Raw genomic sequence first — 13417 nt, forward strand, 5'->3', positions numbered from 1 at the left:
GGTGTCTTGAAATTAACCTTAAAGGGAATGTGTGGGATGATTAATTGATGGCCTATAACTTAGGATAGGCCATCAATTTGTGGGGATCAGACCCATAGTGCTCACTGGAGCATAGTGCCATACATATGAATGTGCCCAGTACTACACCACAGCCCCTTCTAATCAGTAAGAGCCTCCAAGTTTGAACTCCCACCAATTAGATAATAATCATCTTTATTTGTATAGCGCCAACTTATTCCGCAGCGCTTATCAGTATTAGCCATCGATTAAAAGTCTCACTCAACTTCTTAAACATTAAAATACTAATGTAAATAAGAATTATAAGTGCTCTTAGGTTAGTGGATGGATTGGCATTTATTCCTTACCCAGCCAGAACTCAGAGGTTAGGTTACCAAACCCATTCCTATAATCTTCCCAGTCCCGGTAGAAGTCTGTCCTCCCATCCAGCCTTCTCTGGAAGACCTATAAAAAGGACATCAGGATTTATCGCAACATGGACAACCCAATATTCACTGTAGGCCTCCAACAAGGACTATTTTATCAAGTCTACTTGACTCTTCATCATAAGACAGTAGGAACAACCCAATCTGAGTAAAAAATATGTTATGTTATGTCAAACTTGGGCTGTGAATCAATGCTGGCCAGACCCAGCCAAGCTCTATGCAACCAAATGGATACCATGGCTCTGTACATTGGTTGCCAAGAAAGGGTAATTGGTGTCCTATACTTACAACCCATCCACCTCCATCCGTCTCCATGTCACAAAACACCATCACCATCTTTTCTTTGTCTCCCCCGAGATATATGGGGAAAGTACGGTTCTGAACTTCTCCATTCATCCTATGCTCCCAGCAGTCCCGGGGATATGGGAACCTTATACGACCTAAAAGTGGAATAAGCCTTATTTTCTTTTATCATACAGTACTTGTTATAATTACTTTTTATGCAGTGGTACATATGCGTATATATAAAATTTCACCTTCCAGCAGCCTGTAGTACTCTTTCTCTGTCTGCAGAATCTCTGTAAAACCTCCTCAGGAGCAAAAAATATCCATCTAGTATAATAGAGTAGGTAATAGAAGGGTAGGAGGGAGATGCAGCTGCAGTTGATCTATGAAACTGCATGCTGTGAGAGGGGAGGAGGGAGCAGCAGGTAAGACATCTAATTGGTTTACAGCCCAGCTCTTACATCCTACCAGGAGGAGCCAGCCCATTTGGCAAGTAAGGAGAGAGAAAATTTGCATTGACAGAAAGCAGCAGGGGCAGGAAAAAGCTAAATCTACTGGTGGGCTTTTTGACAGGGCCCATATGTCACTTGATCTTTGCACAGGTCTGCATGGACTTTCTGTAGAATGTGGTAAAGGCTGTATTTTCAACTTCTCTTAGCACCTGGAATGTTGTAACCTCTGAATATTTTGGATGGGAAATCCTTCTTTTATTTTGATTCAGAAGCCCCTGGGAATGGACTTTAGAGACCCGCCTGTAATAGCTCAGACCTTCAGAAAGCTTTCAGCCCAAGTTATGTAAACGACATCCAAAATGACTGAGTTCTTGGATACGAAGCTCCATATTTTGCCCCTCGGGCTTTTAACAACCATGAATCAAGATGAGTGAAACTACTTCTACTCTGCTATTATTAAGTGAGAGCTGATTTGTTTTTACTTTTGTCCAAGAAAACAACTTTCTTCCTCGAGTTCACAGACAGAAGTTATTGCAATTTACACAGAAGATGGAAATGAGTTGGGGAGGTCGTACTAACTGGAGATCGGTGCAGAATGACTGGCAGGGTGACATGTAGATGGAGGTCATTAAACAGTAGACCACCGCTGAAGGTGTTAGAAGGGGTCATGGATGTCCATGGATTAGGGTAAATCAGGGATAGGCTGGGAAGTGCTACATTTTTCGTTTTTGGGGTTTTTAAAAAATTGTTTTTCTTATGTGCACTAAGCAAACGTTCTCACAAAGGATAATACATTGGTTATCAGGTTTGGAAGTGTTTATTAATATCTAGTAGCCTATTACATAACTGTACACTTTCCTCACTATCCCTCACCTAACAATGTAATCATCATCCTAGATGCTGCAGTTTCACTCCTTACCAACAGATGGAGCCAGAGGGACACTTCTATATTGTACTTTCCATATGATACCAGCCTCCTGTGTACATGGCTCTCCTGTAAATGTGAGACCTTTAAAGCAACCCTCCAGTTTTGGGACAAAATTCTGTCCCACGACTGCAAGGAGCGAATTACCTGCAGTTGTACTTCTCTAACTGCCCTCCTATCCCCCAGTTCATGGTCCCATCTTTTCAGCTGAGTAAAATAGTTGATGAAATCTTTAGAATTCCTAATCCTAACAGTGCATAGTATTAAACTACCAATGCTCTCTCATTAACCGCTCATGTGATTAGTGCTGGCCAATCGGAGTGTCCAATAGGTAGTTACAAAATTGAAGGGGTCATCTTGGATGGCCAAATGTGCGACTTATAGCCAGCAGTTCGGAGGGACAGCAGAGAACAACCACAGCAGATAATATACCCCTCCTCTGGTTTCTGGTAAGAAATGTGCCCAGAGACTGGTGGGTCGCTTTAAAAGGGGAGTACCCAAGATATTCCCATTTATTGCAACTGTTATTTGACTTGTTTCTTAATTCCCCAATTGTAATGCTGCAGAAGATGTTGCTGATTATATAAATCAGAAATTATTATTATCTATAGTTTAATATATAGATTAATGAAATGGACAGAATGAAATGAAATGCAGTGAGGAGGACTGAGGGACATAAAGCCCCTAGTGATTGCTGGTGTCCTACAGATAAATATATTTAAGTGGAAAATCCTTTTAAAGAGGGCCTGTCATGTGGTAAGGTCAGAGGGCTGGCTGAATAGCTCTACAGCTATGGTAAGGTCAGAGGGCTGGCTGAATAGCTCTGCAGCTACGGTAAGGTCAGAGGGCTGGCTGAATAGCTCTGCAGCTACGGTAAGGTCAGGGGGCTGGCTGAATAGCTCTGCAGCTACCGTAAGGTCAGGGGGCTGGCTGAATAGCTCTGCAGCTACCGTAAGGTCAGGGAGCTGGCTGAATAGCTCTGCAGCTACCGTAAGGTCAGAGGGCTGGCTGAATAGCTCTGCAGCTATGGTAAGGTCAGAGGGCTGGCTGAATAGCTCTACAGCTACGGTAAGGTCAGAGGGCTGGCTGAATAGCTCTACAGCTACGGTAAGGTCAGAGGGCTGGCTGAATAGCTCTACAGCTACGGTAAGGTCAGAGGGCTGGCTGAATAGCTCTGCAGCTACGGCAAGGTAAGTAGTCTGGCTGAATAGCTCTGCAGCTACAGTAAGGTCAGAGGGCTGGCTGAATAGCTCTGCAGCTACGGCAAGGTAAGTAGTCTGGCTGAATAGCTCTGCAGCTTACAGACTTTATCCATATTTACTCACTTTCCTTCTCCCGGACAGGCTCTTCTCAGGTCTGCCTCCTGATGCTGCCAGTGTTTAGGGTGTGCAGTCTGCTTCACTCATTGTGAATAGGTGATATCAGATTTTTTTGACATCCAACATCGCCCACTGAATGTGAATGGTGGGGACCACCTACCTGATACACTGGCAGAATAGGGATCAAAGAAGAGCGTGGGGTCGTATACAGGCTAATGGAGGTGAAAATGAAAAATAAAAACAGGAAAGGCTACAGATTCGGCCAGCCGCTGACTTTACCACGTGACAGGTCCACTTTGAATTTCAAAAAGGTTGTAAAAAAAAAACATGACAGAGATTTCGGGGAATTCAAATCCTCAAGCCTGTGATGTTCGCTCCCACCTGCCCCGCTGTAGAGCGGAGGATGCATCCTCATGGCAGGGAACAGTGATTTCTCCTCTAATAATCTTCCGAGTCCTTTGGAAGGCACGGCACGTTTGTCAGCACAACTCTGCTGCCGTGACAGGGATGATATGGATCAGATGTCATACACGCTGGACCGACTCTTCTAAGGCAAGGCAGATGCCAGGAATGTGATATCATTAAAGGCATCTTCCTGTTTATCAAAACTTAATTAGCTGAACAAGCAGATCACACTCAGCCTTACCATGCAAGCAGAATTATAGCGGAAAAATCCCAGCTGTAACCACGAGATTTACAAGACGACGAGGAGGAGGTAATAGAAACGCCATGTAACATCTGCACAACACAACCCGACACTTACAGAGCAGAAGACGGCGGCCACAAAGCCTTCACAACGACTGTACACATCTACATATGTGATCCCTATACCAGTCACAAAAGAAAATTAACAGTATTTATGTCCAACATCTCCAATATTATACTGGTTATATGCTTGTACAGGGGGGGACAGTATTATAGTAGTTATATTCTTGTACATAGGGGGCAGTATTATAGTAGTTATATTCTTGTACATAGGGAGCAGTATTATAGTTGTTATATTCTTGTACATAGGGGGCAGTATTATAGTAGTTATATTCTTGTACATAGGGGGCAGTATTATAGTAGTTATATTCTTGTACATAGGAGGCAGTATTATAGTAGTTATATTCTTGTACATAGGGGGCAGTATTATAGTAGTTATACTCTTGTACATAGGGGGAAGTATTATAGTAGTTATATTCTTGTACATAGGAGCAGTATTATACTGGTTATAGTTATATTCTTGTACATAGAGGGCAGTATTATAGTAGTTATATTCTTGTACATAGGGGGTAGTATTATAGAAGTTATAATTCTTGTACATAGGGGCAGTATTATAGTAGTTATATTATTGTACATAGGGGGTAGTATTATAGTTCTATCCTTGTACATAGGGGGTAGTATTATAGAAGTTATATTCTTGAACATAGGAGGCAGTATTATAGTAGTTCAATTCTTGTACATGGGGGCAGTATTATAGTAGGTATATTCTTGCACATAGGGGGTAGTATTATAGTGGTTCTATTCTTGTACATAGGAGGCTGTATTATAGAAGTTATATTCTTGTAAATAGGGGGCAGTATTATAGTACTTATATTCTTGTACATAGGGGGCAGTATTATAGTAGTTATATTCTTGTACATAGGGGGCAGTAATAAAGAAGTTATAATTCTTGTACATAGGGGGGCAGTATTATAGTAGTTATATTCTTGTACATAGGGGGGCAGTATTATAGTTCTATTCTTGTACATAGGGGGCAGTATTATAGTAGTTACATTCCTGTACATAACCGCGGCTGTCTGCATAGGATTGTATTTGTTAACGTAATCCTATGCAGGCTTCCAGGGGTGGAAATCCCGCGAGAAATCCCGCCGCGGAATTTCCGCTCATGTGCAGGCGTCCATATTGTTGTACATAGGGGGTAGTATTATAGTAGTTATATTCTTGAACATAGGGTGGTAGTATTATAGTAGTTAAATTCTTGTACATAGGGGGCAGTATTATAGAAGTTATATTTTTGTACATAGGGGGGCAGTATTATAGTAGTTCTATTCTTGTACATAAGAGGCAATATTATAGAAGATATATTCTTGTACATAGGGGAGCAGTATTATAGTAGTTATATTCTTGTACATAGGGGGCAGTATTATAGTAGTTCTATTCTTGTACATAGGGGCAGTATTATAGTAGTTCTATTCTTGTACATAGGGGGTAGTATTATAGAAGTTATATTCTTGTACATAGGAGGCAGTATTATTATAGTTCCATTCTTGAACATAGGGGGCAGTATTATAGTAGTTATATTCTTGTACATAGGGGGCAGTATTATAGTAGTTATTTTCTTGTACATAGGGGGCAGTATTATAGTAGTTATATTCTTGTACATAGGGGGCAGTATTATAGTAGTTATATTCTTGTACAAAGGGGGTAGTATTATAGTTCTATCCTTGTACATAAGGGGCAGTATTATAGTAGTTATATTCTTGTACATAGGGGGTAGTATTATAGTTCTATCCTTGTACATAAGGGGCAGTATTATAGTAATTCTATTCTTGTACATAGGGGCAGTATTATAGTAGTTCTATTCTTATACATAGGGGGTAGTATTATAGAAGTTATATTCTTGTACATAAGGGGCAGTATTATAGTTCCATTCTTGAACATAGGGGGCAGCATTATAGTAGTTATATTCTTGTACATAGGGGGCAGTATTATAGTAGTTATATTCTTGTACATAGGGGGTAGTATTATAAAAGTTATAATTCTTGTACATAGGGGCAGTATTATAGTAGTTATATTCTTGTACATAGGGGGCAGTATTATAGTAGTTATATTCTTGTACATAGGGGGTAGTATTATAGAAGTTATAATTCTTGTACATAGGGGCAGTATTATAGTAGTTATGTTCTTGTACATAGGGGGGTAGTATTATAGTTCTATCCTTGTACATAAGGGGCAGTATTATAGTAGTTCTATTCTTGTACATAGGGGGCAGTATTATAGTAGTTATATTCTTGTACATAGGGGGTAGTATTATAGAAGTTATATTCTTGCACATAGGAGGCAGTATTATAGAAGTTATATTCTTGTACATAGGGGGGCAGTATTATAGTAGTTCTATTCTTGTACATAGGGGGCAGTATTATAGTAGTTATATTCTTGTACATAGGGTGGCAGTATTATAGTAGTTATATTCTTGTACATAGGGGGGCAGTATTATAGTTCCATTCTTGAACATAGGGGGCAGTATTATAGTAGTTATATTCTTGTACATAGGGGCAGTATTATAGTAGTTATATTCTTGTACATAGGGGGTAGTATTATAGAAGTTATATTCTTGTACATAGGAGGCAGTATTAGAGAAGTTATATTCTTGTACATAGGGGGGCAGTATTATAGTAGTTCTATTCTTGTACATAGGGGGCAGTATTATAGAAGTTATATTCTTGTACATAGGGGGTAGTATTATTGAAGTTATATTCTTGTACATAGGAGGCAGTATTATAGAAGTTAAATTCTTGTACATAGGAGGCAGTATTATAGAAGTTATATTCTTGTACATAGGAGGCAGTATTATAGAAGTTATATTCTTGTACATAGGGGCAGTATTATAGAAGTTATATTCTTGTACATAGGGGCAGTATTATAGTAGTTCTATATTACTACCCCCTATGTAGAATAATATAACTACTATAATACTGCCCCCTATGTACAAGAATAGAACTACTATAATACTGCTGCCGTATGTACAAGAATATAACTTCTATAATACTGCCTCCTATGTACAAGAATATAACTTCTATAGTACTACCCCTTATGTACAAGAATATAACTACTATAATACTACCCCCTTTGTACAACAATATGGACGCCTGCACATGAGCGGCAATTCCGCGGCGGGATTTCCACCCCTGGAAGCCTGCATAGGATTACGTTAACAAATACAATCCTATGCAGACGGCCGCAGTTATGTACAGGAATATAACTACTATAATACTGCTCCCCTATGTACAAGAATATAACTTCTATAATACTGCCTCCTATGTACAAGAATATAACTTCTATAATACTACCCCCTATGTACAAGAATATGTTATATTCTTGTACATAGGAGGCAGTATTATAGTAGTTATATTCTTGTACATAGGGGGGCAGTATTATAGTAGTTATATTCTTGTACATAGGGGGGCAGTATTATAGTAGTTATATTCTTGTACATAGGGGGGCAGTATTATAGTAGTTATATTCTTGTACATAGGGGGGCAGTATTATAGTAGTTATATTCTTGTACATAGGGGGGCAGTATTATAGTAGTTATATTCTTGTACATAGGGGGGCAGTATTATAGTAGTTATATTCTTGTACATAGGGGGGCAGTATTATAGTAGTTATATTCTTGTACATAGGGGGGCAGTATTATAGTAGTTATATTCTTGTACATAGGGGGGCAGTATTATAGTTCTATTCTTGTACATAGGGGGCAGTATTATAGTAGTTATATTCTTGTACATAAGGGGTAGTATTATAGAAGTTATATTCTTGTACATAGGGGGTAGTATTATAGAAGTTATATTCTTGTACATAGGGGGGCAGTATTATAGTAGTTATATTCTTGTACATAGGGGGGCAGTATTATAGTAGTTATATTCTTGTACATAGGGGGGCAGTATTATAGTAGTTATATTCTTGTACATAGGGGGGCAGTATTATAGTAGTTATATTCTTGTACATAGGGGGGCAGTATTATAGTAGTTATATTCTTGTACATAGGGGGGCAGTATTCTAGTAGTTATATTCCTGTACATAACCGCGGCCATCTGCATAGGATTGTATTTGTTAACGTAATCCTATGCAGGCTTCCAGGGGTGGAAATCACGCCGCGGAATTTCCGCTCATGTGCAGGCGTCCATATTGTTGTACATAGGGGGTAGTATTATAGTAGTTATATTGTTGTACATAGGGGGCAGTATTATAGTAGTTATATTCCTGTACATAGGGGCAGTATTATAGTAGTTATATTCTTGTACATAGCAGGCAGTTTTATAGAAGTTATAGTCTTGTACACAGGAGGTAATATTATAGTAGTTATGTTCTTGTGCACAAGGTTCAGTATTGTAGTAGTTATATTCTTGCACGTAGAAGGTAGTATTATAGTAGTTATAGTCTTGTACATAGAGGGCAGTATTATAGTAGTTAATGTCTTGTACATAGGATGCGGTTTTATAGTAGTTATATCCTTGTACATAGGGGGCAGTATTATAGTAGTTAATGTCTTGTACATAGGAGGTGGTTTTATAGTAGTTATATCCTTGTACATAGGGTAGAAGTTATATTTTTTCTAACATTTTGGTAGCTCACACCAAGAGATATCTGCTTCCAGTGTAAACAAAATATAATATTTTGCTCTATGTTGAGGCTGGGTGGATTTTGGGATGAAGGGAGGGAAATTCTAAAAAGTACCAGTTGTTCTTTCTAGTTAGCTGCATATACATACTATATGGCCGTATATGAATAGTAGTGAGAAATACTGTGTATGATCTACAAATTTTGGGTCTTTTTTTTAATTCTTTCTGCTTGTATCTGTAAATGTACATCTTCCGTCTCTATACTTGCTGATTAGGTGGCTATTGCTGCTGTGATGTAAGAACTGTAGCTTTATGCTGTCAGCCAATCAGAACTTTCCTCCTCCAGCTCCGCCTGCCTTCCTTTTCATGAAACAAGTTTTAACTGCAGCTGCATTCCCCTCCTATCCCCTCTTACATTCTTCTTCATGACCTATTTCACGGATTTTGGGGGATTGAGGAGATTTTTAACTATTTACAGATACCTGTAGAAAGGGCAAGGGAAAATATAGGCTATAAGGTGAGTATTGAACAACCCTGACTATTCACATGTGGTGACCTTCGCTGGGTTAGAATTTTTTATCGTGAGCAATCTTACCAATTGAACTGTTCCTCGCCCTCAAATGTTACATTCTCCTAATTTGACATAGGACTTTTCCTTTTTCTTCAAATATTTATACATTTCTTTCTTCATAAACATTTTAATTAGAAACAAATTAGTTTTCTATTTCAAAATTGGATGCTTTAATGTCCGGAATCGAAATCATCCAGCTCTTGGAGCAATAAATAAAGGACATTTGAGTTGCAGGTCCATCTGTTCTGTGTACAGCAGAGATTTATGGTGTTTGAGGGGCTGACGTGGGAGTCAGTATTTTACAATACTTTGACAAAGTGTTGGCACTTTAAATTGGATTTCTAAAATTCTAAGGTCAGCGTTTTGGCGACTCGAATGTCCGTTCAGACCTTCCAAGATGTTACGATCCTTAAAGAGAATGTTTCACTAGACAGACGCCTTTTAAGTGGGCCTGTCATATCCTTGGGTCAGCAGAGCTTTGCAGTCGCTACCCTGCTGTCTCTATCACAGCTTTTCTTTCAATCCTTCTCTCACCTCTTCTCCTGTACGGAGTTTTGTTAAATTCGGCTTCTAGTGTTTAGAATCTGTTGAGTGTCCGATCTTTACTACTCACTGTCAATGGATGACATCAGATTTGATTGACAGTGAGTGGAGGAGATCTTCCACTTGACAGACTCAAAGTGCAAGGAACTGAATATAGTGAGACTTGGTACAAGGGAACTGGGGAGGTGGGGAGGAGAGAAAATGAAATCTGTGCTAGAGTCAACAGGACTGCAGATGACCCAAGAACATGAAATATCTTGTGTACGAAAGCACATATATTAGATGGTCTATTTTAATAATATCTGTGGGTTGTATGGCATCTAGTGGGTCAAGAGGGGTATCATGTCTCCTTAACAAGAGCACACAAAAAGTGTGTGAAGACGCCTGTGGGGTGAATGGGTCGGGGAATGGTATAGTCTCTCCCAAAGGACAGCACCCAAAAGGGGTGTTGGAACAACTAGAAGGTAAGTTAGGAGAGTCACAAGGCCATGCTAGCTCCTTAAACACCAGGAAACCGCTGTATGTGCATGGTTCTCTGGCTTCCTATTCCCAATCATTTTTAAGACTTATTAGAAAGTCACATTGATTTGAAGGAATGCTGCCATCCAATAAGTGGCGCTGCAGGGGTATTTTTCCATCTTCCTTATTTGCACTGCATGCAATGAAACTCCATTTAGGGGCACCAATTGAATGCAAACTCTTAATGCAAATTAAGGCAGTCACAGCCACAACTTATTTGGGCACTGAATTCCTGTGGCCACGTAGTGCAATTCAACTCTAATGACACCTTAAGGGTGCCCACCCACTAGCGTTTTTCGCAGCGTTTTTTTTTCTGCAGGGGTCTTTGGGCTATGGGACATGCAAAGCTAAAATCGCGATCGCGCAAAATCGCGATTTTGCGCGATCGCGATTTTTACATTACAAGTCCCATAGACCCCCTGCAGGAAAAAAAAACCTGCGAATTTCGCAGTGAAAAAAAACGCCAGTGGGTGGGCACCCTTAGGGCACCCACCCACTGGCGTTTGCGATTTTCGTGCGTGAAAAATGCAGCGTTTTCGTCGCGTTTTTGGCGCATTTTTCGCGGCATTTTCGCGGCTTTTTGCATTAATTTACATTGACATTCATGGGTGCATTAAGAGAAAAATAAGGACACATATGCAACTGACAGTTCCTATGTTAAAAATTGTAACGGACTGAAACAAAAAACGCCAGTGGACAGGAGTACATTCAAAACTAATTGCTCTTGAGAAAAAACGCAAAACGCAAAGGAAAAAAAATCGCCAGTGGGTGGGCGCCCTAAGGGTGCATTCCCACTAACATATAGCGGCTCGGTTTTCACGCCGAGCCGATATACGTTGTCCTGGTGTGCAGGGGGGGGGGGGGGGGGGGGGAGGATGGGAGAGCCAGGAGCAGGAACTGAGCTCCCGCCCCCTCTCTGCCTCCTCTCTGCCCCTCCACTATTTGCAATGGGGAGGGGCAGGGGCGGGGCTAATTCGTGGGAACTTTCATTGCAAATAGTGGAGAGGGGGCGGGAACTCAGTTCCTGCTCCTGGCTCTTCCATCCTCCCCACCCTGCACATGAGAATGACGTATATCGGCTCGGCGTGAAAACCGAGCCGATATACGTTCATGGGAATGCAGCCCACAGGGGTTTTCCTATGACTTAAAATTGCTTCATGACCACTCTGTCCTTGCTTATCGCTGCTCACCAGGACATGTGACTGCTGCAATCACTGGCTATAGAAGGTCACTGCTGTGGGACAACCCATTTAACTTTCCAACAGCAATCATTTTATAATCTGCACCCAAAACAGAAGTTCGGTACACAAAATTCAGTGGATATGATAGGTGACAGGTTCATTTAATAATAAATGATCAAATTGTCACTTATCTAATGTATATGGCAGTATAGACGCTTGGGAAATCAGTAAACACTTCTAGAGATGAGCGAACGTACTCGTCTGAGCTTGATATTCGTGCGAATATTAGGGTGTTCGGGATGCTCGTTACTCTTAACGAGCACCACGCGGTGTTCCGGTTACTTTCAGTTTCCTCTCTGAGACGTTAGCGCGCTTTTCTGGCCAATTGAAAGACAGGGAAGGCATTACAACTTCCCCCTGTGACGTTCAAGCCCTATACCACCCCCCTGCTGTGAGTGGCTGGGGATATCAGATGTCACCCGAGTATAAAAGTCGGCCCCTCCCGCGGCTCGCCACACATGCCTTGTGAGTTAGCTGAGGGAAAGTACTATCGTGCTGGTGCTGCTGTAGGGAGAGCGTTAGGAGTCAGTGTAGGCTTCAAGAACCCCAAAGGTCCTTCTTAGGGCCACATCTACCTGTGTGCAGGCTGCTGCTAGCAGTGTTTTTTGTTTTTTTTCTTCTCAAAATCGGCAGTGCAGAGCATTGCACCCGGTATTAGGGACAGAAGTGGTGCTTAGGCAGGGAGAGTGTTAGGAGTGAGTGTAGCCTTCAAGAACCTCAACGGTCCTTTCTAGGGCCAAATTTAACCGTGTGCAGTACTGTGCAGGCTGCTGTTAGCAGTGTTGCATATTTTTTTTTTTCTAAAAATCGTCTGTGCAGAGCATTGCACCCTCCATTGATACTACAGGGACAGAATTGTGTAGGCAGGGCCACAACACAGTTATTGTTCATTGAATATACGCAGTGGGTCCTTCCCTTTGCAAAAAAGGAAAATAAATTATATTTGGCCTGCCTGTGTCAGTCCTAAGGTCTCCGTGTACGTGTGTGCTGCGTGGACAACGTACAAAAATCAGACGCAACCAGCTACGGTTTACTGCAGGCTTGCGCCATTGTCTTTCCTGACTGGCAAATACCTGCTCTGCCAGAGTTAATAACTCTGCTACACTAAAGTTGTGTGACACTTTTTCAGGGCCACACCACAGTTATTAAACGTATTGTTCATTGAATATCCGCAGTGGGGCCCTCCCTTTGCAAAAAAGCAAATTCAATTAATTATATTTGGCCTGCCTGTGTCAGTCCTAAGGTCTCCGTGTACGTGTGTGCTGCGTGGAGAACGTACAAAAATCAGATGCAACCAGCTACGGTTTACTGCAGGCTTGCGCCATTGTCTTTCCTGACTGGCAAATACCTGCTCTGCTAGAGTTAATAACTCTGCTACACTATAGTTGTGTGACACTTTTTGAGGGCCACACCACAGATATTAAACTTCTTGTTCATTGAATATACGCAGTGGGGTCTTCCCTTTGCTAAAAAGGACAAAAAATTATATTTGGCCTGCCTGTGTCAGTCCTAAGGTCTCCGTGTACGTGTGTGCTGCGTGGAGAACGTACAAAAATCAGACGCAACCAGCTACGGTTTACTGCAGGCTTGCGCCATTGTCTTTCCTGACTGGCAAATACCTGCTCTGCTAGAGTTAATAACTCTGCTACACTATAGTTGTGTGACACTTTTTGAGGGCCACACCACAGATATTAAACTTCTTGTTCATTGAATATACGCAGTGGGTCCTTCCCTTTGCAAAAAAGCGAAAACATTATATTTGGCCTGCAGGCTTGCGCCAATTTATTTCCTG

General features: G+C 41.1%; 1 protein-coding gene across 3 annotated transcripts in view; it reads right to left on the reverse strand.

The window, feature by feature from the left end:
- TNXB (tenascin XB) overlaps positions 1–13417 on the reverse strand; it is a 72014-nt gene that overhangs the window by 7709 nt on the left and 50888 nt on the right. For all 3 annotated transcript variants that reach the window (XM_066581050.1, XM_066581049.1, XM_066581051.1), the window contains 2 exons: positions 732–883; positions 366–462 (listed from right to left, as the gene is read on the reverse strand). In XM_066581050.1, the coding sequence (XP_066437147.1) occupies positions 366–462; positions 732–883 (249 nt within the window). The remainder of the gene's footprint in view (positions 1–365; positions 463–731; positions 884–13417) is intronic.

Source organism: Eleutherodactylus coqui, chromosome 10, assembly GCF_035609145.1.
Source record: "Eleutherodactylus coqui strain aEleCoq1 chromosome 10, aEleCoq1.hap1, whole genome shotgun sequence".
Classification (NCBI taxonomy): Eukaryota; Metazoa; Chordata; class Amphibia; order Anura; family Eleutherodactylidae; genus Eleutherodactylus; species Eleutherodactylus coqui.